Below are 27659 nucleotides of genomic sequence, written 5' to 3' on the forward strand. Positions count from 1 at the left end.
CACTTTGACGTTGGCATTCTATTGTAGGTGCATAACTTCTTTTTCCCTCTGGCCCAAACTGGAACAAGAGACTTGAGCATATAACCTAAAAGTAGTAGTAGTAGTAGTAAAATTAAACATCATACTGTGTTCTTAATTAAAAAGCTCTTGCCAGATATGTTCCCCACCCTCTTCATATTTTTGTAAACAGCTGAGTGACTCCATTAATATTCAGAATATGAGGTCTTCTACTCAGAATCCACTTAATCTGAACTGTAGGTAAATTTTATTTGTAATCTAGGTATGTCCAAGATGTTTTATCCAGAGGTTGTCTTATGAATTGACAATGTCAACTATAACTTTGATTCAAGTCAATAGGATAAAACTGTCACTTGTGCAGTCAATTTAATGGAAGACTAGGTCAGGTCTTTTTGCTCAAAATGTGGGGATTATGTGATGCCCTAATAAATTATTTGTAAAGAACATTGGAAGAATCATTGTGAACTGAAGGATCAGACTCTGGAGAGAGTATTTACCAAAGAACAACAAGTTATCTAGCTGCCTTTCCTAAATGAAAATGGGTTTTTACATCATTGTTTTACTTTACACCAACTTCTACAATGAAATAGACCCTTGGCTACATTATAAAGAAAGCTGTTATAGATGATCCTACAGATGATGCTATAGAGCCTGCATATTATGAAAATGGATCTTAAATATTTTTTATTTTCATCCATTTAATCCAAAGAATCATGGTCAACTATCTTCTCAATAAGAGTCTGCTGGCTATGTATCCTTTTCCAAACCTTCTCATTTTCAAAATGTTGTTTTTTTTTTTTTTTTTTTTAAATACAGTGCTTTTTGGTTTGCTAATGAGTTATTTTCCTATGGCATTTCTTGATTTATTTTTTTATTTTTTTTATTTTTTTTTTAATGCTGGGACCTCTATGGAAACTATTGCAAATTTATCAAAGAGTGGCTGATTGTTTCCTAGCTAACATTTTTTCATCATGTGTGTTGCTATTCTCTGTTCCAACAGTATGATTCATGCAAAAAGCTCTATAGTTTTTTGCAATCACTTTAATAGACTCGAAGATGTTGACTTTGGCACGTTACTAAAGCATGTGCAATAATCCTTGATTTTAAAATGACGATTGAATTTACTTCTACATTATATGCAATCATTGAAAGTAATCCAGATGTTTTCTAATCTGTGCAGCTGATTCTCCTTCACTGAGTGTTTTATCTGAAAGAGCTTGACTATGTTTAATGACAGTGAGGCTTGAAAGTTCATTGAAACAGCACAAAACGATTCTGCTGCATAATACAGAGAGTGGAAATTGTGATAGAAACATGTATGTAAGATGAAAAAAAATCATTGTCAAAATCCATTCTCCTTATGCTTGCCTGGCCTTCTTTTTGTTTTGTTTTTTGATGTAAGTATTTTTTGTTTTAGATGTGAAATTACATTTAATAATGGCTTTATGTAACAGCACTCCTAAGGTCTTGAAATTTCTTGCAATTTGTGCAGATTTATTGAGAACATGCCACTGATACTTTCTTCTGTTACCAGACACGTTAATAACTGGTATGCAGTAGAGGCATTCATCAGATGTGTGCGTATCTGCAACACAACACGTCCCTTCCAATATCTTGTTGGTTGACATCTATCATAGAATTGATAATTTTTAATTTGTTTCTACAGTACTGTTTGGGGGTTGTGTATATGTAACAATATTCCAGCTTTGGGAGGGAATCAGCACTAAGCCTTTTTGTTATTTTTTCTGTGATCCTCAGTGCCGTGAGAGGCTGTGCTAGTTCTTGATAGTACAGCTCAAGAAAAATTCATTTTTAATGCATATTTTGGTGTTGATTCTTACCCGAGGTAAACATAGTTGTAGAAACGATGTGAGGTTTGGAAACCTCTGTTTGTTTCCCATTCCTCAGGTCAGTATTTTCTCCTGGCTCCTGGAGATGTGCCTACAGATTGCACCGCTCTGGGTCTATGGCTAGGCATGGAGCCCCCCTCTCCGTGTACAAAGCGTACTGAGACAGCACTGTGACCTCTGCAGAACAGCCGGAAGATGGTAAGTAGGTTGTAGACACTGCTGTTTATGTACTGCACTTGAAAAGTTGTGACTGAGGTTTTTTCCCTGTAGATAACAACACAGAAAAATGTAAGCAATGAATATGAGTGGAGACACGTGCAAATGTCCTGTGTGACAGGGCCACTGACCAGAAATTGTGTAACAATACTGCCCAGTGGTGGTAACAGTGCTGGTTTTTGAAGTCCAAGTGATACGAAACAAGAACTTGCATGTAATCTAAAATCATTTAAGAGCGCTAATGGGAAGAGTGCTGTTTACTGGAAATGTAAAACACTCCCTCTTCCCTCAGACATGAGCCTAATTTGTGAACTTAAGAAATCCCATGCATTTTAGATGAGAGGTTGACTTCACATAAAAGCTTTTGTGAAAGCGCTTCTTTCAGGCTGTGTTTTCATGTTCTTTTTCCAGACAGCTTGTTCTTGCAGGCTATTTGCCACTGTCTAATTATAGAGTAGGAAGACTCAGATCAAAATCACATAAAAAGCCAACCAGCCAATGGCTTTAGAAGCTGGTAGCGCTGTGGCTGGTGGCGTGGTGATTCTTGCTGGGCTGCTTTGCTTAGGCTGAGGTGCTGGGCGTGTGGTAGAGGCAGTGCTGAGGTGGCAGCCGAGTCTTGCATTGCACATCTAGCCCAAAGACTGCAGCAGGTATCAGAGGCTACTTCAAAGGGTAGAAAATATGGGAACAAGGTGTTTTTGGCAAGGATGAGACTTAATCTCGCTTGTGGTTGTTCCTCTTAATCTTAGAGTACATCGTGTAATTCAACAACTCTACCCTCTGTTATAATCCTGCTTTTCCTGTATTGTAATGAATGAAGTAGAAAGGTATTCTCAGCGGTTAGGAAGTTAAAAGGAAACACCTTAAATGTAAACTTTATCACAGAATTCCTCAGACAGATGGGTTTGGAGTCAATAGCAGTATGTTGCAAAGGTAAACTCTAAGCTCTTCAGTGCTTTACAGTGGTAAGGATGGAAGAGTATAGGGCAGGAGATTGATCTCCTGAATGTTTAGGATAGTATCTGCTCCATAACCTAATGCTAGAGGCTAAAATGCTTGCCTATTCTGTGCCTTTCCAGTGTCTTTCAAACAATCCAAATCACCTGATGAAAAGGAGGTGCTAATGAAATGCTGAGCCCCTTAAAATATACATATATATATATATATATATTTTTTTATAAAAAGTGAGAAAAACTTAACTGAAAATAAAATTATAAGAATGCAAGGTGCGTGGGGCAGTAAGGAGGGAGAATAGGGAGAAGGCTTGCTGAAAGCGTTTTTGTCGACTCTTGTCTTGGAGCAGCACCACTTTTGGCAAGCCCAGAATACTGGCAGTGAAAGGTCCTTCTCTGGACTGTCCTAGAAGTGACTTCATTCACACAAGTGTTTTTTGACTATGCTTGTACAAGAAGACAAATCTTTACTGGACAACCAAATGCTTTACTACAAAACTTAGCTGGGTATTTACATAACATGATCACAAATATTGCATGTTTATTTACATTCACAAGCAAAAACACTTTACTGGCAAAATATATATATATATTTTAATCCCAAATAGAAAGAAGATTTCTATGCAAAGTTAGTATAAACATTAATTTAAATATGCTGTGCTGACAAGGTAGTTCTAAACTGCAAAATCTGGGAAGTTACAACCTAGGCTTGAAAATACTGTTCAGAGCTTAATGTCAAAAGCAACAACCAAAAAAAAAAAAAAAAAAAAAGTATAAGAAATGCAGCGAGACATTACATCCCTCCTTAGCTAACCAACGTGTGGCTAAAACATTGTTCCGAATGCTCTACATTAAAAGCTGTTAAATACATCAATGAGGCACGTAGTCACAGTTCTTGAATTGAATCTGCTACCATGGACTGGAGTGGCTCAAAGTATCTCTCATATGTTTATGTAGAAAACAGTGGAGATCAGAGAGAACGTATGCCCTGGTAAAGGCAGTGGCAGGAATTTGTTTCTGTTCAACAAAGTATGTCGTGGTATTGGAAACAGTAAGAGGACTGATGTACAGCAAGTGAGAACCATGAAAATGTAGGTTGAGATGATGGCCTTCAGCTCCTAAATCATGCAGGTTTCACAGGTTCAAAATCTCATCCAGCCTCCTCCTCTCTGCTAGCATGACTCATTTTCATCAATCTCTATAGGGCTTTTGCCTTGGGAAGGAAACAATGAAGGGATAATGCTGTTCTCAGGGAGGGGTTGTACCAATGGAATGCATTTTTCTTGTAAAATTGGTACTTTTGACAAGTATAAGTGAGTCTCAAAATAATCCAAGGACTCCCCTTCTTGAATCTCCATTAAAATCTGGTAGTCCCCGAAACAAACGATGCACTTCCATGGCAGGTCGATTTTGTTTAAGTAACCCAGTTCCGTGTGGTCCACAAACAGCTTTGTTTTCTTGCTCATGTTCTTTATCTCAAAACACAATTCTGAGCTGTTAAGCTTTCTGTAGAACTGCAGTGAAAACTGAATCCGAGAAACACGAGTATCCACCAAGTTATAATGGCAGATGTTAGGGTCACGGCCGAATTTGGCCATTTCATCTGCCCTGACCTGTTCTCGCTTACAGAAATTCAGGCAGTGAAACATCATCTTGTCGTTTTGGCAAGGATGGTAAAAAGTCATGTGGAGGCATGCTGCTGTTTCCTCAGTTTCAGCTTCTTCAAAAGAGGTCATGATGAAATGAATTCTCAAAGCTACAAGAAAAAAGTAAAATCACAGCATGAAGTCACTGCAGTGCCATACAGGACATGCTTAGGAGCTAAATTCCGTTCCGAAGTCTGAGTTACCACAGTGCATCCAAATATAAATCTACAAGACACCTCAGGAAACACTGTCATCTGGTCCTCTGTACATGGAAGGAAAGTTACCTTCCTACACAGGAAAATAGAAGCTGAAGAAAGAAAAGGCTATGAGGCTCCTGAGGAGGAGTTCTCAGTTGCTGGTCAGAGAAGTGCATTATTTGTGAGCAGCTACTGGAATCAAACAGTACAATCAAAGTCTTACATCTCACTAAGTTCCCAACATGTCACACCAAGTCTGAGCTATCTTTACTAGTTCTATTCATCAAATCATCCTGACTAAAGCTTACAATTTAACCTGTTGTTTTATGGGCATCTGAGCCATCAGTGCAGCAAAGAATTCTGACTTCTTCTTTCCAAGGCTTAATTATACCACTGTAAATAAGCCCCAAGCACAATGTGTTGTGTATCAGTGAGCTGCTCTCTGTGGGAAACCCAGAAACCTCTTCCTACACCTTTGGCACAATAACAGCAGCAGGTCTCACACAGAAGTGTAGCTACCACAGCTTGCTTACTGAAGGGGGCTACCACAGTGCTTCTGCCAAGCTCGGATAATTAGAGGAATATAAAAATCCAAATAGATCTCAGAGTTCACTTTAAAACCAAGTAGAACATACGATCCATACATTTGACAAAGGTATAAACAGACACCCCGGTGGCAGGTTACTCCTTTGTCATTTGTAAAAGGCATGCTTCAGTGGCATCAGTGTCCATCCCTCATTCCAGGTGTATGGCTCAGCCCCAGGTAGCTGGGTGAGCTATGTGAGCAGGAGGATGGGCTGTCTTCTGCGCTTCCTTCTGCTCTTGACTGTTTCGTGTAACCTGTGTAAGAGGTTGCAGGATGCTACACGAGGTCAGCTTTGGCTAACGGGAAAACCCACATCATTTCACTTAGTTCACAAATCAGTCTATAGAAACAGTTTTCTGTCTCAAGTCTCAGGCTGAGTTTGATGCCAAATCAATACTGAAAGAGTTTTTCATTGCTAGATCATATGGGGCAGCAAAAAGGTTTTGGAGAATACTATCTGGAGAAGGAAACTTTCCATACTGAAAATCAAGATTTCTCCTGCAACCGTAAGGTAGCCCACTACAGTGCTGTTGTCTGTACTTTCATTTGGGTCAAACTGTCATGATTTTACCATTTTCCCTTCTCTCAACATCATTTCTTTCAGTGTGCATCAGTATCCCTATTTTTAGACGCAGAGGAGTGACGCTGAGAATTGCAAACACGGTTACCTAACTTGAGAACCACAGGGCTCCGAGGTGGGTGTTTAGCAACACAGGCAAGAGCCCCCTACCTCAGACCACCCTGCCTATCTGCTTCTGCAGGGTAGAGCAGAAGGCTTCAGCATGCCTACCGAGAAAAAGAGTAGCATCCATCTTGTTATTTACTTTTCATTTTAAGTGACCACGAACCCTGGGGCAGGGGTGGTGCAGAATGAGGATTTCAAGGAGGCTTTCTTGAAAACCATGCTGGCCTTCATCAGCCCCCAGAGGCCCTTTCACTTCCCCCACCACCCGAGGCCGCCACAGGGGCCCGGACCCCTCCTCACCTGTGCCCGTGGGCCCCGTAGAGCTGGGACGCGAGGGCCGGGATGTGGTGGGGAGCTCCGGTGCCAGGGGTGGCGGTGGCTTCACGCCTTGTGAACAGCCAGGCTCTGCTCTGCACGTGCTGGTGGCGTCTTGTTGTTTTCCGAAAAGCGGCTGGAGCTCAGCTTCAGCTGGGGTCTTTGTTGGACATCTGAAAATCTCACATTCGCCGAGGACTTTTCTCAAACCAGTAGTCACACCACTGGCAAGAAGCGTATGCTGCAGAGGTGGCAGGTTAAGCTTTCAGAAGAATTTAAGTAGTTTCAGTTTCACTTCCCACCTCCAAAATTAACGCTTTGAACACAAACAAAATGTAGTAATTACAAGGCATGATTTCGAAGTAACAGTTCACTGTTACTAAAAAGCGTTCAGTTATTTTCCTGTGCTCTAAGCAGCTTCGTTGCACTGCCTCCTCTCCTTGCTGCTGAACCAAGCTGAGCCGAAAATTCATTTCACTAGAAATTCTGATGCAACCCAGCCACCCGGTGGGAAAAATGAGCCATTCCCTCCCTTTCAGCTGCTGCAATTTACTTATTAAGCAAGATTACTCCCACACATGGAACGAGAGGCAGGGCACAGAGCGAAAGGCTTTGTCTCGGTCTCAGTCCTGCACTGCTCTGTGTATGTGTAGTGCTGTGACCAGGGTGGTGTGCCTCGGTAAGGACTGTAAGCTGAAGCCCACGCAGTTAAATGCCTGTGCTAGGTCATATGAGCTGTATTTCATTTGCGGGCTCCTTTTATTTGTTCAATAAACAGGTAAATCACCTGTAGGTTGCTAAGTTCTTTCGCTACCGCACTCCTGTAAGAGCTTTTATCAGTCCCGATAGCTCTGCTGCGTATGCCTGGCTCCCTCTGCGCCCTCCAGCAGGGCTCCGACAAGGTTTTGCAGGGAGCCCGTGAGAAGCAGAGCAGGAGAAGCGATTCCCTGAAGCCGCTCGCTCACTTACCAGCACACCGGGGCTGCGGCAGGCAGGCTGGGTGCGTGTGCTGGCGCACCAGGGCTCGGCGCCTTCTGGAAAGCACAGCGTTGTGCAATGCGCAGCATGTGCTGCCTGCTGTAATTCCTGCCAGACCTTTGCTTCCGGATACAGCTGCTTTACAAGGCCTCGGTGCCGGGAGAGAGCTTTCCCAGTGAGGTTACTTCAGTTGTAGCTGCCGAGGTATGTCAGTGCTCTTCCTGTTTATTTCACTTTCTTCTGGCATTAGCTCGCCTCGCGCCAACTACGTCTTTCCTATTAGTTTCTTAATTTGATACAGCGCTGTGTGACTTCACACAGGAGATGTCTGGGACTGGATTTATCGCTCCTCCCGTCCCTAAGACTCGCGCTGGCTGAAATGCTGCCAGCTTCAGCAAAATGATCGCAGCCTTTCCCCTGAAACAGAAAATCCCCAGCACTCTGTCCTTCTGGGGCTTTCTGGGTGTAGCCGCAATTACTTCCTACAAAAAAAGTTACTCGGTGTACTAGAGTCCATTCCTATGTTGCATTAACTTCTTTTTTTTCTTTTTTTCGATTATTGAATTTCCTTCAGAAGTGAAACTGCAAATAGAAGTGCAAAGCCCACGGAGCTGGCTAGCGTGGCATAGTGGACGAGACACTGGAACTGGATTGCAGTGACAGTGCTGGACGTGGACATAGAAGTGGGTTGGAGCCGTGCTTTCCTCTCAGAGTGCCTTCTGTCTGGCTGTGTGTCAGACACCCATGTTCATTGCCTTGCCAGTAATAAGGGAGAAGGAAATTCCTGAAAAAACCCTGCTCGTAACTTTAAGTTAATGGTTTCCTGCATCTGGTGTGTCTGTGTGTTTATCAGTGGCATATTAGCAAGGCTATCTGCTGGGGCTAATTATGTATTTGTAATGAGCAACTATGATGGGCTGAAAGACTGAGGTGGTTGGGGTTGGTTGTTGTGCTGTTTTTCTAACAGCTTTGGTCTGATTCCTAAGGCTTCAGGTAAGTCTAGGTCCCAAACAGGCAAATCCGGAAAATGGAGAAATACTAGGAACTCTTAAGTTTTCTTAACCTTTTCTCATAAGCTTTCAATCAGGATCACTTTCTGCAAAGCTGAGAGTCACTGAAGGGAAGTCAGTTTCTTCCTATTTCGGGGCAGTTCATGTTAGGTCATAAGAATCATAGAAAGTGTATTCTGGGTTAGTGAGTGAAAGGACTCCCTCTGGATATCTGTGTTCCAGCTAATTCTTTCTAAGCGACTAAACATGAAAACCCTTTCTGCAAACTTCCTCCCAGTGCTTTGACAAGTTTTAGGAGCATTCAGTAAAACATCCCAATGTGAGATTTTGGTCTTTCAGGATTGGTTGTTTGTTGGTTTTTTGGTTGTTCTGGCCCATTGAGCAAGTGGCACAGTGGTTAGTGATCTGCCTAGCCTACTCAAAAGCTGGGAACTCATTGACAATGGTGTGTGGATATTCAGGAATCCCGCTCTTCATAGCTGTGTTTCTTTTGCTGCCTAAAAGCTGTTCTGTGGACCCATGTGCAGGGCAAGACCTGAGACTAGAAACAGCCTGGACCAGTCTGACACCTGCTATTTTTCTCCACTGTTTAGCTTAACGTCATGGAAGCATCCTTATCCTGTTGGATCAACAGCAGGTCTGGCCTGATTTCAGTGGTGCTGAGATTTTACTGCAGCTCTGCCCAGCCCTGCCACGGCTGGACTTACAGGTGTGGGTGTCACAGCTTCAGACTGGGTTTGCCACCATGCAACAAGAGCGATTTAGGTGTGACAGATAACTAGCTTGTAAATGCTGAGTACACTTTCTGTGCCTTGCTGATGACCCTCTTTTGGCAGCTGGATTTCTCCCTCCCTGGTACTGTAGTTTTCTCAGCGGTGTTGTGTGAATGCTGAAGTGAGGCCTTCTATGTCAAACTTTGCCTTAGAAAATGCTTGCAGTGGATGTGAACACATGACTTTTCGCTTGAGGTGTTGGACACATGCCTCATGGGCCCTGACAAGTTCTGTCGTGGGGTGCACACAGCACAGGGGTGACCTGGATCGTCCTTAGCCCTTTGGGGATGTGCAGAGCCAGGCAGCAGGAGGGACAGTCACAGCCCTGGGCTACGAAATGCTGTCGGGTGGATGCTTTTGCTTGCACATCGTCGGTGCTGGGAAATAACATCCCCGTAGCGCCCAGCACAGACCTGCACGGGGGGCCGGTAGGTGGCAATGTTTGATCAGGCAGAGGGAAATGGCATTTCGGATTGCAAGAGCTCGTGTGACACTTCAAGTTAATGGTACTCATTTCAGTGGTAACTTCCAAGAGTTCATTTGGGAAAGGCGTAACAGAGCAAGCAGCAACCCATAGCCAGGTTCTGCAATTAGTTGTTGTGACCTTAGAGCAGCCAAGTGCCTCCTGCTCAAAGGGAAAAGAAACAGTCCCTCCTCAAAGACATGCAGTCCGAGTATAAAGCAGGATATTCAGCTGGATCGCAGTGTGAGAGGAGGAGATAAGCACAAGAAGGGGTTGCTTTCACTGAAATTTCACGTTGCACTTGCAGGAACCACAAAGCAGTGAAGAGAAATGCCAGAGGAAAAAGGAGTGCAGTTCCCCCCGTGTTTTATTTACTTCTTTGTTCTTTCTTTACTCAGGACAAAAGAACTTTTCCATTTCCCTCTCATCCAACCTCAACAAAGTCAGTCTGAGGGAGCTCATTCTGACTAGCAAAGAGCACCCTTTCTTACAAGATGGACTTTACTTGCACCACCGTCCCAGTTCTCTTGTGTTCTTTCTTTCCACGTCATCTGCCCTTTGTCCTTCTTCCAAGCATGTCCTGGTTTTCCCCCCTCTAGCTTCTCCCCTTCATTTCTGTTGTGCATCTCTGCTACCCCAATTTCTTCTCCATCTCCCTCCTCTCTTGCTGTCTGTGGTCCTTCTGTCTCACCATCCTCCTGATGTTTTTTCTCACTACCCTGTTGTTCCCTCCACCCTTTGTTTTGTCAGTGGGGCTTTTCTCCCTCTGTCTGGGTGCTTTCCTGCTCCCTGCTTTCCTTATTTCTATTTCATCTCCAGTCTTCCCTTGCTGCTCAAGCCCAGACACCTGTGAAATGGAAGCACACAGTCACAGGGCAGCAAGCAAGTATGGTAGATACCAGCAATAAGCTGGGAAGATGAACAGACTTCTCTCTGTTGGCTCAAGGATCACACTGCAAGATCCTTGAGAACTGATCCAGTAGAAGGGCCTCAACATTTCCCTCCTTACTCTGGCTAAGGGATGGCTGCCCTCTTCACAAAGAACTGGCAGACACTGAGGGCTAGAGAGAGAGAAAACATAGCGGGGATGCTGTGAAAAGAGGTGGAGATGTTCCCTGTGCCTTGGAGTCCCTTCTTATCAACAGCTGCGGCTTTGGAGGAAGGTTCATGCAGCTCTGTGGGAAAGAGCTCCTGTAACTCCAGCTTTCATGGGATAAGGAGTGGAAAAAGGAAAGTAAGGGAGGTTTGATGCCATAGAGCAGGTGCTTGCTTCTTGCTCAAAATTAAAAGCAAATCATCTTTTAGCCCTAATACAAAGGAAAAACTGTCAGTTCTTCCCTGTTGTTTTTGTTTGTTTGTTTGTTTGTTTTGGTTGGTTTGGTTTGTTATTGTTGTTTTTTAAGTTAGAACAAAGACCGGAGACTTAGGCGTGATGGAGCATCACGTTTTTCAAAGAGTGTCTTAATGATTTTCAGTAGAGCTGGAAATGAAAAATCATTTGTGTACCTTAGGAACGTGTTGGGGATGAGTGTTCTGTGCACAGCTGCTGATTGTAGCTGTGCTCATTCCTCCTAGCTGTTGAATAAAAGAGTCCCTTGTGTTTTCTAAACATAGTTAGAAAGCTGTGGGGCTTTTGTTAGTGAGCCGACTGGAGTTCTCTTTGTTTACCAATAATTGGGAGTCCAGCTTTCGGGTATTTGGTGGTCATCTCCCTTTTTTTGTTACCTGGAGGTGATTTACTAGTTAAAGTTCTGATCCCCTGGTTGTAGGTCACTACACTTCCAGCTGGCATAGTCATCTCGCGTTTCCTATTTTGTGGAACTCCACTCAAACCAGAAAGAGAAAATACTTGGCATACAGATAAAGCTTTTCCTTCTGTAATTGCTTACAAGAAGTATGCAATCCATGTATTGTTCTGATGTTTTTCTGCCTGCAGATAACCTCTGAACCTCACCTGGAGAGTCTCCCTGATATCTCAGTTGTTGACCTTATCAGATTTACAAGCTACATGTGGTTGGACCTTAAACAGGCTTGCTGAAGAGACGTCTGTGTTGCTGTAGGTAGCACAGCATGCAGTGTGACACCCTGGCTTAGCTCTGTGCAACAGAGGGCATGCATGTGGAAGCCCATCCTTTGTATCAAACCTCACACTGACGATCTAAACAAGAGAAGACTTGGTGAGTCACAACTATTACATGATGGAATTATTTATAATTCCAGTGACCAGCTCTGGCCATTAAGAGACCTGAGAGCTCTCCTTGCTAGAACTAAAACAATAGTTCAGGTTTCCTGCAGTGATTACAGCTGAGGAAAGTATGTTCTCCCTCAATGATAACCCTTGCACTTCAGCTTGATGTTCTCTGCTCTTTGCTGTTTCCTGTTCTAAAGACCTAAACTGTGGAAACCGTCCAAAGCTGTGGTTTCTCAAGGTGGCCACATATCAGCTCTAATCAAAGGCATCACAACACATAGTTTGTCTAGTGGTGAGTATTTTTGTATTGGGAGTTGATAAGATTCTAACAATGATAAGGTATATTTTCTATACTGAAAAATCTCTTTTCTTTTGTTCTGAAGCAGATCCATTGGCATATAAACACTGTGACAATTGTTCTAGGCTCCAGTGAAATGAAAGTTATTTTGAAGAGTTAAGATAAGCCCTAAAATAAACTTTTATTTATATGTGGCATATGGTTTTCCTCAGATGTAGGCTTTAATTGTAGTTTCTGGTCAGTCGTTGTGATATCACTCTTGCTTTCCAGCTGGCATCCTAAAACTAAGTGACCAAAAAATAGGCCTGAACCAAAGCCTGCTGAAATAAACCTGAGCCATGCCACAGAAAGGGGTCTGAGGTGGAATAAATGCAGAAAAAGAAGACAAGAGGGAGCCACGTTTCAGTAAATATTCTCACTTCAACGCCTTCCATCTCCTTCCCACTCCAGGTTATATTGGCTGTCAGCCTCGAAGAGTGAGCCATGGTAACCTGCCGTATTTCAGAAGCCTGTCTGTGAGACAGAGCATCCCTGTGAGCCATTTAGTGGTGTTTAGGAGAGAGATGTTTGCATTACCTCAGGCATATATGCTTCAGATGTAACTTGTCATTGAGAGGTGGTGAAGGCAGCCTTGTATCTCATCCCTCACTTGGGACTAGGGTGACTGTGCCCCTTACAAAAAAAAATCTCAGTGATGAAAAACAGTAGGATTTCACAGCACAGGCAGCATTGGTTTACGGGTTTGTGTATAGTCTCACAAGGGAACTCTGTTCAATAGGCTTCAAAGTGATTCAGCCATGGCACAACTGTGGCTGTGGCCACATGTAATATAGCCTGTAGCTCTTTAAAGAGGATTAGCCTTAGATCAGGGACAGCATTCATTGCTGGATTTCATGTAAAGTAGAATATGCTAATGAAATGGTAATGTCTACAGCAAACATTGCATAATATTGTAAACCCTCAAAATTGAGCATTGTGTCTTGATATCTCTGCTGGAAGTCAAACTTTTATATTCTGTTTGTTACTTAGCAAAAAAGTGAAGTTTGTAGTATCACCACAATCTATAATAAATTAAGGTCTGATTTGAAGTCTTATATGAAAAGTTTAGAAGATAACAACAAACACTTAAAAGTAACTTTTCCAATGCTGGTGAATACTTTAATAATATTATAGCTCTCCAGCAGTGACAGAACTCACCACATCTTAAAATATCTTAATTGGAGTTTTCTATGACAAGTGTGATCTTGGTTCGATCCTGCATTCTCACCCTTCTGTTGCTCTAAGTAGCATGTTTGGGTGTATATGATTTTCAGCATGGATCCTGCAGAGATGCAATATTTCTGACTTGTGTTTCTGAGCCATTTTGTCTTTTTTTTTTTTTTTTTTTTGTCATTTGCTGTCTGTTAGTTTCAACTGGCAGTCCAGTAGACTCATTGTGGCTCTCCTCCTTCGGTTTTATGTCAGTCTTTTGAATTTTTGAAGATTAATATGGTACATATGTTTAAAACGCCCCAAACTTCAAGGGGAGATGTCTTGAGATGACAAACTATATGACTTGAGATGTTGTAAAGGATTGTGTTTGCAGAGTGTCATGAACACCCCTCAGAAAACTGCCCTCCTGCGAGCACTTGGCCACCTCTGAAAGCCTCGGTTGTGTTGTTGCACGTCGGGGAGACCACTCTCATAGCATTAATTCACCACAGTGATTTATTATGGTGCTTATTACACCAGGAGTCATCTTTATTTTTAATGTTGTGTACGCCGTGTAATTTAATGTCATGTAAGCTGTATGGTACCCTGATATGACCCTGCCTCAGTGCCCGGCCTTGCAGCCTTTGCCAGTGGAGGATCTTGGGCTGCTAGGCACAACGTGCCCTGGCAGAAGCCAGCAGAGTGCACGCAGGGCCCTGCAGCACCAGCAGGCTCATGGCCTGGGCTTTGACACCCACACAGCACATTCAGGCACACTCTCCATGCAGAGCATGGTGGTAGGCCTCGTAAACCCCAATGGGACATTTTGCTTCTGTGATGTCTTGAAGTGCCTCCTCCCCTCATGCTGGGGAGTCAGAGTCTGAGGAAGGCCTTTGGGAAGAAGATCTCTCTGGCTCTGCTTTCATAATGTCAGCTTTTATTACTAAGTAGTTTTTCACCCTGCACGGTGCCATAGCTTTTTTTTTTGTTCGAACATATTTTATTTTTTTTGGTGATAGTGCCTTGTTGTCTATTTTATTTTTTATATATGTGAATATATATAAATATATTTTTTAATTTTGAAGGCTTTTTTCTCTGTAGACGTGGAGGGGTGGTGATACATATTCATGAAAGAGAAGTCTTCCCAGCCCCTGCTCAGGCTGACAAAGGCTTGGCTGTTTCACACAGCAAGCTGGCTGGAATTGTGTGGGGCCTGCCTGACCAGATTAGAGCAAACAGCAAGCTTAGTCCTCCAGTCCTTAGGCCTCGCCTGCCTAACAATTTCCCCAATTGTCATTTTGACAAGGCTGTCATTAGGTGATGGCTTCTTTTGGCCATTTTCAGATAAAGATAATTTCCTTAACTTCCATTTTATTTGACAACAAGTAGTTTGGGAGAGAAAGGAAGTGCTTCAGTGGTTTATGGATTAGGGGTTTGTCACTTCAAAGGCATCTTTGATCTAAAAATATGTGCTGTACCAAATTCATTGTGTCTTTTTTTTTTTTTTTAGAACTTTTTAATTTATTGATCTTCCCCTCGGTTATTCCCTTTTTTTGGCATCCCCTAGCAGCGCATGAGATAGCAGCAATGAAGGGAAGGAGCCCAAACATCCTGGCCCCTCTGTGAAGCCACTGCTGGGGCAAAACAGCAGGTGCTTTTGGTGGGCATCGGGCACCAGCTTCATGGCTGGGTTCAGCCATCAGTGCTGCAGGGGAACCGGGCTGGAGGTCTGTGGGGCTGGAGGCCTTTGGGATAGAGGTCTGTGGGGCTGGAGGTCTGTGGGGCTGCAGCTGGGCTCCTGCAGTGCTCAGCTTGGCTGCAGTAAGCGCTGGGCGGGCTTTGGACCCGTCTCTGCGTTTAGCGTGGATAAAGCTCTGCCTGTCATTATATCAGGGTAAATCCCTCACGGTAGCCCATTACCCTAGTCTTACGCAGGCTTAGCCGAAGCTGGGATTTGTTCTGTATCCATATTAATATCTGTTCTAATTACCTCAGCGCTTTCTGTCGTGTCGTGCCCAGGCAGACAACCGTCCCCGTGCTGCTGGAGGCTGTTCTTGATCCCATTTCTAAACAGAAGCACTTCTGCTCAGCTCTGGCTGGGGTAGCTGTGCAGCGGCTGCCTTTTTTTTCCCCCCTTTTGCCTGCTAATTGGCTGAGACCACCAGAATTTGGAGGACACAGATGTCACTGATAGTTTGCCTAGGGAGCACATTCGTGCCCATCTGTTGCAGTCTAGAAGGCTGTTCATATATCCACAAGGCCTTCATTTAATTCTTGTCAGAAAGTAATGTAAATCCAGTTTACCTCAGAGGTCACAGCCAAGATTTATGCCAATGAGCCCCCTGCAATTTACACACACTGTAGTTGTATAGGATGAAAAGAAAGCCTTTCATGTTGGTGCATATTAACAAGAAAGCTTGCCTTAGGAGAGGCTTTTTGATTGAGGTTCTTCCTTATTTTAATACAGCCAATGCCAGTTGGTATATCCAGCTTTACCGAAATAAAACATCTAATCTTTAAGCTGGAGGAGTTAAATAAATAAATAAATAGATCCCCAGCAAATGGATTTTGTTGTTGTTTTTTAACCATCTTTGTCTCTCTCACATCGCCAAGCCTCCATGTACTGGCAAGCAAGGTAAATGCTCTAGGAAAGCACAAGCATCTTGTACTGAAATAGGAAACCGAATTTGCTTTCTCTGGAAGATGATATTAACTTAATTACTGAAACCTTTGCTTGCGATACTAAATCATCTTAAGCAAGTTTTCTTTTTTTTTTTTCTTCTTTTTTTTTTTTTTTTCCTTTCCCTCAAGTTACCTAATTTGACAGTGAAGCTGAGCCTGATATTTTGGACACAGGTAATGTGGAGGGCTGCAGAGAGCTCTCACACAAATCCACAGGATGGGGAAGAGTTAAGGGTGCCCTGGATGTGTGTTCCCTGCTACCTGCTGAAGGAAAAATAAATGTTCTCTTGCTCTTTTAGTGACAGCTGTTCAAAGTTGCTTGGGAAGGCAAGTGCAGAAAAATATTGCACCAAGGGTGGATCAGGGAGTGCAAACGAGTTTCAGAGCTGGCACCTCTGTGAGGATGCTCTTTTCACGTATACTAGCTCCACGCTGAGGGGTGCGCCTGATAAAGCAAGCACAAGCACGAAGAAGCTCAGGCAGACCTCCTCACTGCAGACATGCAGCACACAGCCTTCCTTCTTCCCCACTCTGGCCGGTGGATTTTGCTTTGGTCAATGCTTTCAAGTGTTACTAGCATGAAAACCGGGATCACATGCAAGGTATCCTAATGACCAGAGTGGTTTGGGATTAAGAGGGAGGAGAGCAAGGCATAGCTGGCATCAAAATTAAAACAGCGCTCAAACTCTAAGTTCCAGCATAGCACTTAAAATAATTAAAATGTTTATTTGAAAGTCAAAACAGCCTCAGTCATAAATAACTACCCGTTCCTCAATTGATTGTGTCGAGTCCCAACTGAGAGCTCTGGGAATAAGGTTTATTTGCTCCCTGTTGGGATTAATCCATAAACGTAGCCTCCACATGGAACTCATCAGGTCTTTGCTTCCTCTTCATTAGTCTCTCTGGAATTGGAGGGTAGCCTGAATAAGATGAAAATTAGGATAATATATTTTCAGCAAGAAAAGGTCTGGCGATCTCTAATTTGTGTTTCAGGGCCATAATGCCGTGGAAAATTTCCCAAATGATGTTGTCTGAGAAACAAATGCTTGTTATGCTTGCTGTATTGAATGCGTCAATTACATCTTTTTCCTCAAGCCTCTGAAGCTAATTGTAGTCTTAAACTGGCCCGATTGACTCCCAGGCTCCCTCCTATCCACAGTATAACTTAAAATTCCTTTCTCTTGACAGATCTTTTGGTCTTCTAGCCCAAGGGCTCTGAAATGTCACAGTATGGCCCATTTCTTATTAAAGAGATCATTTCTCTGTAGCCCACCCAATTCCTCCCTCCTCCTCCCTCCCTCCCTCTTGTTCTGAATCCCAGCTCCGATTAGAGGGCTCTGCAGAAACACACTTTCCCTCTCCCTGAGACCTTTGTGCTTTTATTCATCATATTCGATGCAAGAAGTTACTTTAATCCAGGCTCCACCAGAAGTGAAATGGCACAGATGTTTTTTCATCATTTCTGTTTTAAAGTGTATAACAGCTGCATCAGCCATTAAAAAATAATAATTAAAAAAAAAAAAAAAAAAAAAAAAAACTGTGCACAAAGCTGGTGTAAAGGAGCCTTTCTGTCACCAGAACATGCTCAAGGCCTCAGTCTGATGTAAAATTGTTTTTATTATGTGTTTTGAAAGTGGCAGCTAAAGCATTTGTTGGCGTGTCCTTAGAAATCATCTTTGTCTAGACAACTTTCTAGTATATTAAGTAATTCTGGGACCTGCTTTTAATTTTTATCATCTCAGAACTACATCCCTTTAAAATGCTGTGTGTTGGGGTTTATCGGTGCTGTCACAAAGCACCCAGTGACCATTGCAGGGTCCCAAGGGCCCCCAGACAACTGTGCTGGTGCTGCTGCTGGCTGCGGTCTCCAGCCCTGATTTGCCACAGGTCCGCAAGCTGCCCGTTGTTGTTTCTGTCCCCCAGCTGCAGTTCAGCGCTACAGCTGTTACAAAGCACAGCTTGCAAAGTGGCATCTGTGCAAAGGATGCTGCTATCGTTTAAGGTTCTCCGATGCGTTTTAAGCTGATTTTATGATGCGAGTCATTGCCCCTAGTGAAGAGGAGTCAAAAGGCTGTCTCCTTTCTGAGCACTAGCCTGCAGTTTATTGCACTGCCCTATGTGGTTCCACCACATTGTTGTCCCTGCTGCTGTAAATCATTATTTATTGCGCTGAGCGTCCGTGCTGTTTATTTAGTTCTTTGGGAAAAAAAATGTACTCGAAGAACAAGCTCTCACTCACTGACTTGTGTATATATCCCTGTTACGGATCCGGCAGTTTCCCGGTGAGTTAAATCCCTGCAATCCTGGCAAGCCACGTGCTGTACTTCTACACTAATTTAAGCTTCCCTGCTAAGCCCCGTCCGCCCTTTGTGCGACTCGCGCGCCGTGCAGCTCACAAAGCCGCGGGGCTCTGGCTTGCAGCACAGCCCCGATGCGATCGCCCAGGCTGCGGCCCCGCAGCCTTCCACGAGCCAGCTTTAGGGCTACTCTGGGGCTCGGGCTGCAAAGTGGATAAGCTGAAGCACATCTGCGAGCCGCCTTGGATGCTCTCAGTGCTGTGGTGGGTTTTGGTAAAGGCAAGTGGCCCAGCACTTGTCTGCTTTAGCACATCCTTGTAGAAAATTTGGTTATGAGCGTGTATCTGCGAGGGATGCGAGGAAGCAGTGGGTCCGAGGTACGCCTGCATGGCAGCTACTGGAGAGGGCTCCTGAGGAAAGGGGACTTTTGAGAAATCAATTACACAAAGGAGCAGAGTGAGGGCCAGATGGCGGGGATGCTCCGTCCCAACCTGGGAGGTACTCGTGGGACGGCCGCGCTGCTCCGCGCAGGGCTGTGTAATCAGATAAATCAATTAGCAGATGTCGCTGCGCTTAGCAGGGCAAGCAACGCTGCCGTAGGTGTGTGACGGCGGCTGTGGCAGAGGGGGACGCTTTGCTTTTCCCTGATGGATAACCAGCAGCCAGCCCAGCTTTTCCGGACCTAGCAGCTTGGGAGGAGAGGGCTTGGCTTGTCCCAAAAGTATGATCTGGGGGCATGGTAGCCATGCGCAGATGTCTGCACGTTGTGGGGCTGCCGGTCTCCTGGAGGACCCACGCTGCAGCTGTGTGTCCAGCCCTGCCTCTGACTGCTTCATTGCTCGGTGCCAGCTGGGTTTCTGTGCCTAGGACTTCTGGGGGCCCAGGACGTCTAGGAGGGACTAAGGGCAAAACAGCCAAAATCCCACCCCAGTGTTTTGCTGGAACTGCACCTGAGTGCAGACTCCAATCTAAAAGTGCTCTAACCTGAGCTGTACGCTTTATTTGGTTATTTTTCCTGGTGGGTTGCTTTTGAACAGCTTTCTGAGCAGAGAGCTGGCCAGCTGAGAGCCACAAACACAGCAATGACACCGGTGCTCTTCCTCTGGGTGCTTTTTCTCTGTTTGGGCTGTGGATGTGCTCCCAGGGCGGGCATCCCACAAACACCAACAAATCTGCCTTCCCCACACGCGAGGTTTCTACCTGTCCACACAGAGAAGTGGGGTGCAGCCCTTGTGCCTCGGTAGCACCCCAACAGCAGACAGGAGAGCTGGGTTTGTGCCCGGGGCTCTGCACCTGCCCGACCTTGTTGCTCCTGCGTGCCTGTGCTCCTGCCCTCCATCTCCCTGTCCCATCTTCGCCTCGTTTCTCCTTTCTCTGACCTCCATCTGCAGCGCCAGCCGCAGCCCTGCTGACCGGCTCCTGCCTCCGGGCTCCGTGCTGATGAATGCTGTCCCTCGCCCTGCTCCACCTGCCTTTGCTCTGCTTTTGCATGAGTGCATCTCCTCTGCCCTCTGCTTTTCAGGCTGGCGGCTCGCTCTTCCCAGCGCCGCTGACGGCACGGGCTGTCTGCCACCAGCCCCGCGACCCAGCTGCCCCGGAGCTGCAGTGGAAGGGAAAACACTGTCCAGAAATTCAGCTGCTGAAACGCAAGTGTTTTTTTTTTTGTTTGTTTGGTTTTTTTTGTTTTTTTTTGTTTTCATCAGCAGAGCTGACTGTGTCACTGTGTGTAAATTCGCCCTCCCCGTCCCACTTCAGAAGCTTACAGCTTCACTGATTTTAGGAATGTTTTCAGTGGCTGTTTCTGACCACGTTGCTTCAAACCATGGGAGTAGTTCACAAAGGAAAACCACCACCAAGTTTGTTTTGCTATGAAAAAAAAAAAAAAAAAAAAAAAAAAAAAAAAAAAAAGCATTTCCTCTGCATTTCATTTCTGAGAGCTGTTCCAAATGACTCTGGCAGACAGTGAGCCAGATGCTTGGGGTGGAAAGCTTTTTATTTTTTTCCTGCACCACCACTGGCAATGTCATAAGCAAATGAAGGGCTTGCAGTGGAAAATTCATGGCGAGCCAGGTATCTGGATGAATGTTTGGAAAGCCAGCCTCATACAGAAGCAGACCCCTGCTCCTAGGGGCTTCCCCCCGTAGTGGAAGGAAGGTGTTCGTGGCAGCGCTGTGGCTGCACACAGAGGGCTGGTTGCCTGCCTACCCACGGTTTGGCAGTGCCCTTGAAAATCCTGTCCTCCTCTCCATCACCTCAGAGGTGTTTGCCTCACAGAGCTTGTCGCACCCTCCCCAAATACAGTGCTCCAAGTTCATTGTGCATTTTCATGTACTCCCCTTCTTATTTCCCCCTGCTTGAGCCATTCAGATAATTGACGATGCTTTCGTTAATCATTTTCCCCCCTCTCTTTTTCTCACCAGGCACCCCAACCCAGACGGGATCTTCTCCTAAGCAACCACTCACCACACACCCGGGGACACCCGTCTGGCAGCAGAGCAGGACTGGGCACCATGAACAACCACGGCGCGGTGGCTGTGCTGCTGCAGGACTGCAAGCGTGCCCTGGACACCCTGCTGTCGGCCAAGGCTGATACCCACGAGGAAGAGGAGCAGCAATACCAACAGTGCCAGGGTGAGGTCCCTGAGGGCAGCAGCAGGGCCAGGGCAGGCGGTTGCTCCTCGGCCCTACCCTATTTTAATTCTCCTGGCAGATGAGAGTCAAGAGACGACTGGATTTCGGGGCCGTGAATGGGCCGTGGGCTGCGGGCAGGCAGGGGAAAGCAGCCCACTTTGTTGCGGTGAATTGCTGTCAGTTCTAATTTTAGGCTTCAGTAAACATGAGGCTGTAAGGAACAGTTTAGTTGGGGAAGAACAATGCCCGAAAGTTTGCTGATGCACATAAATTTCAGTTATTAAAAAAAAAAAAAAAAAAAAGAAAAAAAAAAAAAAAGAAGAAAAGAAAAAGGATGCAACTTCTGAATAAGGGCACATATTTCCTCTCCTTTCATAGGGACTGGGGGAGGGCCCTTTCTGTTTGTCAGCTTCTCCTAATATATTAAAGAGCTCATTGCCTGAATCTTTATCTTGTAAAATGTGCGTGACCTCTATAAGTGGTGTCCAAAGAAAAAAACTTGCAGTATCCCTCTTGAAAGGAAAATCCATGCTGGCTAATGGCTGGAATAAATAACCAGGAAAGGAAGCAGGATTTAGTGAGGGCTGTAATGGAAGAGCTCTTCATTTGTTTCAATGCTAGCAATCTTACTAGAAACTAGCATTTATTTCGGTGTTGTACTGATGCCTTGACAGTGTTTTGTTTTGTTTTAAATATATATATATTATTAATTCCAGTGGAAATCCAGCTCACGCTGATCATGAAAGGTGGTAATAGACTTGGTTCAGTTTTGTCCAGTCAGACTTTCAGTGGGCTACACAACTTAATTGCCACAGCTTTTTTATTCACCAAATAAAAGCCACGTTTGAATTGCTGAGCTTGTGTGAATTACACCTTTTTGTACAGGGTAGGGAGGTTATGTACTGCTTTCTGCCACACAGAAAAATAACTTCAGTAAGTACAGAAAATTAAAGTAAAGGATACAAGTGACATTCCTGGGGGAAAAAATAAAGGCATCAGCAAAAATCTGCAAAATTTCAATGTAAGTGCAGGTTCTACTTTGTATTACGCTTTTTCAGTACCGTCCATTTTCCAGTGTGGTGTCAATAGTGTTTGGTGCTGCTTCGCTTGAGTGGCTTGACCATAATGTCAATCTGATCTTTAAAACCCTTTGTTTGCTCGGGAGTGCAGGGCTGCTTCAAATATGTTTTTACACACGCCCTTGTTCTCGCTGGGAGGTCAGCCGCCTTCTTCTGAAGCACCTAAGCCTGTCTGAGCTGGAGGGTGGCGTATAGGTTTCTGTGAAGGATGCTGGAAGATTTTTCTTTTTTTTTGTTTTGTTTTGTTTTGTTTGTTTTTGACAAAGGGTACTTTGTTTTCTCATCACAAATTCTTTTAGGCTTTATTATCTCTCTTCAGAATAGGTTCTTGAACTCCTAATCAGGTAGCACTTTTCCCCTTCACCCTCCTCAGCCCTTTTCTCCCATTAAATACCGCAGCGTATGAGAAATAATCAGTTTAGTTCCAGATAAGGTAGATCAGCGCCCCCGTAACTGCTCGATTAGCCACGGCCCTTCAGGTGAGCTGCTGGAGGAAACGGGCGATCAGAGCCCGCAGGGAGGCTCCATCCTGTCCTCTGGGGACCTGCTCGCAGCAGCCGGGGCTCACGGCGGCTCCTGGCAGCCTGGGGATGCTCCTGGCACAGGCACTGCTGCTGCTTCCTCCCCCCCCCCCCCCCCCCCCGAGGTGCTGCAGGAGTAAAATTCTTGCTCTGAGAGCTGGATTTCAGCTGATGGCTACAAGATTGTTCATGCCAGCTCACCAACTATACTGTGCACTCGCGGTGTTTCTGCCTTACAGCACCACGTAATTATCATTAGCACACTAATTGCATTCATTTCCATGTGGTGACAACCAGATGTCAGAGTCAGGCTCGAAGCTAGGCTTATACGGGTGCCCAGCCCCAAAGATGGCTGACAGGGCGTAGATCACCAAATCCTGCTGAAAACTTCGCTCTGGCTTCCTCCTCTAACCAGCTCAGCAGCATTGGCTGCTGAGGAGGCCTCTAAGAGTAAAAGTTCAATATTAAAGATGTTCTTTGGTGCATCTAGTAGGAGTCGGATTAAGGTTTAACTGAGGATGGCGTGGAGAATGGAGTAGCAGCAACATCTGCATGCTTCAGAGAGAATACCGACGTCCACATCGTCCCATGGGTTGTTTTTGTTTTTCCTGACTGTTGCCTTATCTCATTTTGGTGTTGTGGCTCCTGTGCTGGTTTTGGGGTGCTGCCATTACAGGGATACAGGGAGCTGTGCGGATGGGAGCTGGAGGCACGGCCTCCTCTGCCCCAGCCTTGCCCATGGCCACCTTTCCATGCCGGGGAAGGCCGAGCCTCTCCGGGTGAGACTTGGGACCAGCAGGACAGCACGGCTGTGCTGTGTGGTGCGATGGGAGACGTATCCAGAGCGGCAGCAACAAGTGAGAAAACCTAGGTTGGAAAGAGTGGTGTGTTTGTGAAGGTGGCTTTGTAGAAAGCTGGCCCTGAGTATCAGACTCACCACTCTTTCTGGAAAAACGTCCCGGTGAATGCACTGCAATATGGGCACAAAACTGAATTCTTATGTTGTGTGCTTTCTAAAATCATCCATAGAGGGTTGATTAAAAAAAATATGTAGCGATACATTTATTGCATTACCTTGTTAGAGCAATGATGGTCTCTAAGCAGCATTTTTTCTGGGGATTAATGGCCAGAAGGGGCTAGATCTGCAGCTGATGATCACCATTAACCCCATCTGGTCAATAATCCTTGTTAATCCACTTTTATTGGCCAGAGAGCCTGCCTGGCCTAGGGTTAGCACAGCACACGGGGGCTGCAGATTTGCCGCTCTTTCAGGGAAAATTAAACGTGGGCTGCAGCTGAAAGGAAGGGAGCTGGCACCCTCCACCCCTGCAAGCCTGAAAGGCCAGGTCCTCAGCCCGCCTGAATGACTTAGCTGCGCCAGACCAACTATTTTTCCCAAATGATCTATTAAATAATTATTCTCAAGAACATACAACTTGTTTTTCACTGCATCCCCTTAGATCTTTGAGTGATTGCTATCTATGGCCCAGACTCGTCTCCCAGGCTGGCTGTGGCTTTTCAGGCTGGTTTTTGTTACTGCCACAAGCAACAAGGCTGGCTGTGCTCCCCTGAGCCCTTGCCTCACAGAGGTTCAGGTTTCCTCCAGCCTGCCCTGAAGCAGCCCCTCACGCTCAGCCAGCCACCCAACTGTGTTGCTTCCTGCTAAAAACTACTTTAATGGCCAGTGGCTCCCATTTACCTGGAGGGCAGAGCAGACGAGGGTGAGGGATGGTGCTTGTGGCGGTCCCAGTGACGATGATCTCCGCAGGGTGGCTGCTCCATTGTGGCAGTTGTGCCTGCTGTATCCTTACCTGTGCTTTGACCTTTTCAGCATTGCTTCCCGATGACTTGAGGACCCTTCTGGAGGAGGCAAAGGAGATGAAGTGGCCCTTTGTGCCGGAGAAGTGGCAGTACAAAAGAGACGTGGGCCCAGAGGACAAAACAAACCTGCAGGATGTGATCAGTGCCAGGCTCCCCGATCTGCTGGTATGAAGTTCAACACTCCTCCTGTGGGCAATGTGCTGCTGTGGTGCTTGAGGCCATCTCACTTGTGGTTTCAGAGGGTTTTCTCCCTGCCCTGTAGCTGCAGCAGGTGGGGAGCTGCTTGGTGCTAAGCCCACCTTAGTGTGCACACTCACTTTGCCCGCTCATCTGGTTCACAGTGCACTTCTGTTTCCAGCAAGATGGATGTTTGTCTTTTCCCCGAAGATCTGAGGTTGTAATAATGCTAAAATGCCAAATGTTAGCCTGAAGTCCTACAAAGCATGAGTTTGGGAAGCATTATGTGCGCTGCTGGGAGGCGGGGAGGCCTGCTCGCTGCAGTAGGGCTTGCCCAACTTGTCACCTGCCAGTTTTCCAAAAATCCCTTGACTGGATCCCTTGGGGGGCCTCAGCTGGCTGAAACCTGAGCAGAAAAGGCAAGAGGGTAATGGGACTTCCACACGAGGCCAGCAGGCTTTGTTTGAGGAGGATGATGGCGCTGAACAGCGACGAGGAGCCACGGGGCTGTGCTGCTGCCAGCCGGGGTGTCAGCCTCACCAGTACCACATGCCGCGGGGATCCCAAATTTGCGGTGGTAGGGGGGGGGGGTTGCTGCTCCTTGGGTATTTATTTTCTTCTTCTCTTTGGTGTGTGTGGCCTCGGACAGAAATTTATGGCGGAGGTTGACCTCCTTTACAATCCCCGCGCGGCGCTCCAGCTTCGCAGCGTTTGTCCGCGCTCTCCCAGGACAAACACCTGCAGTAAGCTCCCGGAGAGACCTGGATAGATGGGAGATTAATGCAGCTGTAATAGAGGGGCAGTGTTTCCATCATTATGCCCTCTCCCCAGGTAGACGGATCTTTTCTGAGATGATACCAATTATTTATTGCTGAAACATCTGTTGATAACTGCAGCTGCCCTTGTTAAACAAAGCATATCGTGGGGTCATAGACCATAGGGACCTGAAATCCTACCGCATGCTAGTTTTAGGCTATTCACCGACACCCCCTGAAGTCCATTGGTTACCCTCGGCTTCAATGGTTCGTCGTGTGGTTGGAAATACTTTGTAAACATTGTGCTGCCTTTCCCTGTGTGCTTTGAAGTATTATTTCATCTTCATTGGTAATTTATATTCCAGTGCTATTGTACCATGGGAAAAAGGGAAAACCTTTTTTGTTTTGCATTTAATTGTAGATAGACTGACATTTTGACCTGTATTATTAGTATTAGTCAGGAAAAGGGATTTTTTTTCCCCCTTCATCCACCTCCCCCCCCCCAGTCCCTTTTTTTTAAATAAAATTTCAAGGCAGAGCAAAGGCTGCTTCAGTTCTTTGAATAAAAAGCTGGGGGGAAAATGAGGCTGAAGAGAGGTGATTACAGTGCGATGAGGAAAGATAAAAGTCTGAGCAACTTTTTTCTTCTCTTTTTTGGCATGAGGGACAGAAGGATAATGTCATACCCCAAAGGATAAAAAAAAAATAATAATAAGTCTTTGTCAATTTATTGTTCAGGAAAACCTTTAAAAATTTTCATCTCTGTTTATTTTAATTTGCCATGCTCAGAATAAGCTCATAAACCGTAATTCATTACATTTAAAAAGCGCTTTGAGATCCATGAATGAAAGGCGCTTCATTACCATAACACACTGGCGCTGTTACGAGGGGGCAGCTCTGCCTGCCCGCGCTCCCGACCACGATGTTTTACTCGGGGAGTCGGCTGAAAAGCTCCATGAGACCAGCACAGGGAGTAAGCGGATTAGGGCTTTGGCTTCAAGGGTTTGCCTTAGTGCTACACTTTAAAAAGTGGGATGCCCGATGCTGGCGGCTGCGTGCTAGCTTGACACATCAGGAAGGCAAAGCCACCTGCACCTGCATCCTTTTAAAGTGCTCTTCTTCGCCTTTGCTGTGGGATCATTACTTCTGCATGCTGGCCACAGCCCTAGGAAGGCAGAAACAGCTTGGGGGGCAGGGGAAGCGAGCAAGCCGCTGTCCCCCTGGCGTGCTCTGGCTGCAGCCTCACTGCAACAGGAGCCGTGCAGCTGCTAGAGCTGGGCTCGCTGCAGATTTTGGCAGTATAAGCAAGCTTGTTTTTTTTTACTTTCCTTCTCTTTCCACTGTGTGAAATTGCTGAACCACCCCAGGGACTTGAAGGCAACAGATTTACCGCAATATTTTAGGCAAACCAGCACTGCTGTTTTTACAAACCCTCTCCATCTCTCAGAAGGGTTTGTGTGTGTGTGTGTGTGTGTGTGTGTGTGCTGTCAGTTTTCCTTTCCCTGCTGGGGATTCACCATCCAGTACTAAGGCCACCCCACGTCAGCAAGCTCAGCGTACCGCTTGCCACATCCTGCTAGCAGGATTTGAGAGAGCCTCACTGCCAGCTGCCATCAGCCAGCAAGCCCTGCCAGAGCTCCCTGCGGATGGCAGGGCGATGGCCAACACTGGTAGCCAGCACAAAAATCTGGGAAGCACTGGGATTCCTGATTTTAACAAACCAAAGCAAAATCAGAATGGTAAAGGGAGTCTCATTGAGAAATGCAGGCACACAGGGATTACTTTATCTAGCTAAAAAATGCACACACTGCGGGGTTAGGACTGGGGCTGCAGTTCCAAAAGGGAGGCTTGCAGGGGTTCCCTTCCTGCAGATCTCCAGTATCTGTAGTGATGGAAATATCTTTATGCTCAGTGACCAGCCAACAGAGGGCAACATGGCCATGTGGACGTAGGCTTTGATCCCAAAAACCCTACTGTGGGCTTCGCTGAAGGGCATCTCTGCACACAAGTAGTTATCCTGTGGGATTACTCAGGCAATGATTTTTTTTTAATTTTATTTTTTTGTGAGATCACATCCCGTGCTCAAATACTTTGTAGTGATATGGAGCACCACTTTGTTTTTGTTATACATGTGAGCAATTCCTGTATCCAGGCTCTGGCATTCAGCCACAGCCCAGGAGCTGCTGCAATAGGCACGGTGTGAGTGAAAAAGCAAAGCCCCAGCTTCAGAGATTTCACCACCTAAGGCCTTGCCAGTGCAAAGACACCAAGGAAACTCATTTGCAGTTAATGTTTAAATTCACTGTAGAGATGACCTTGAATCACC

General features: G+C 45.5%; 2 protein-coding genes across 5 annotated transcripts in view; one reads left to right on the top strand and one right to left on the bottom strand.

Annotated features, from left to right (window-relative positions):
* Positions 1-3503: 3503 nt before the first annotated feature.
* TIFA (TRAF interacting protein with forkhead associated domain) lies at positions 3504-7596 on the bottom strand. Of its 2 annotated transcripts, none has more exons than XM_084517006.1 (3): positions 7436-7596; positions 6452-6707; positions 3504-4793 (listed from the first exon to the last, which is right to left on the bottom strand). In XM_084517006.1, exon 3 carries the CDS (start codon positions 4771-4773, stop codon positions 4210-4212), a length of 564 nt encoding a protein of 187 aa, XP_084373132.1. In that variant the 5' UTR covers positions 4774-4793; positions 6452-6707; positions 7436-7596; the 3' UTR covers positions 3504-4209. The 2 variants fall into 2 exon arrangements, with proteins under 2 accessions (XP_084373132.1, XP_084373131.1); XM_084517005.1 differs by having other exon boundaries at positions 6452-6728.
* ALPK1 (alpha kinase 1) overlaps positions 7591-27659 on the top strand; it is a 40692-nt gene continuing 20623 nt past the window's right edge. The window contains exons 1-4 of one of the 3 annotated variants that reach the window (XM_084516999.1): positions 7591-7648; positions 8019-8127; positions 20770-20980; positions 24412-24566. In XM_084516999.1, the coding sequence (XP_084373125.1) occupies positions 20860-20980; positions 24412-24566 (276 nt within the window). In that variant the 5' untranslated portion in view covers positions 7591-7648; positions 8019-8127; positions 20770-20859. Of the gene's footprint in view, positions 7649-8018; positions 8128-19871; positions 19996-20769; positions 20981-24411; positions 24567-27659 lie in introns of all 3 variants that reach the window. The other 2 variants (XM_084516997.1, XM_084516998.1) reach the window with 2 other exon arrangements.

This window comes from Aythya ferina (assembly GCF_964211825.1).
Source record: "Aythya ferina genome assembly, chromosome: 4".
NCBI classification, from domain to species: domain Eukaryota; kingdom Metazoa; phylum Chordata; class Aves; order Anseriformes; family Anatidae; genus Aythya; species Aythya ferina.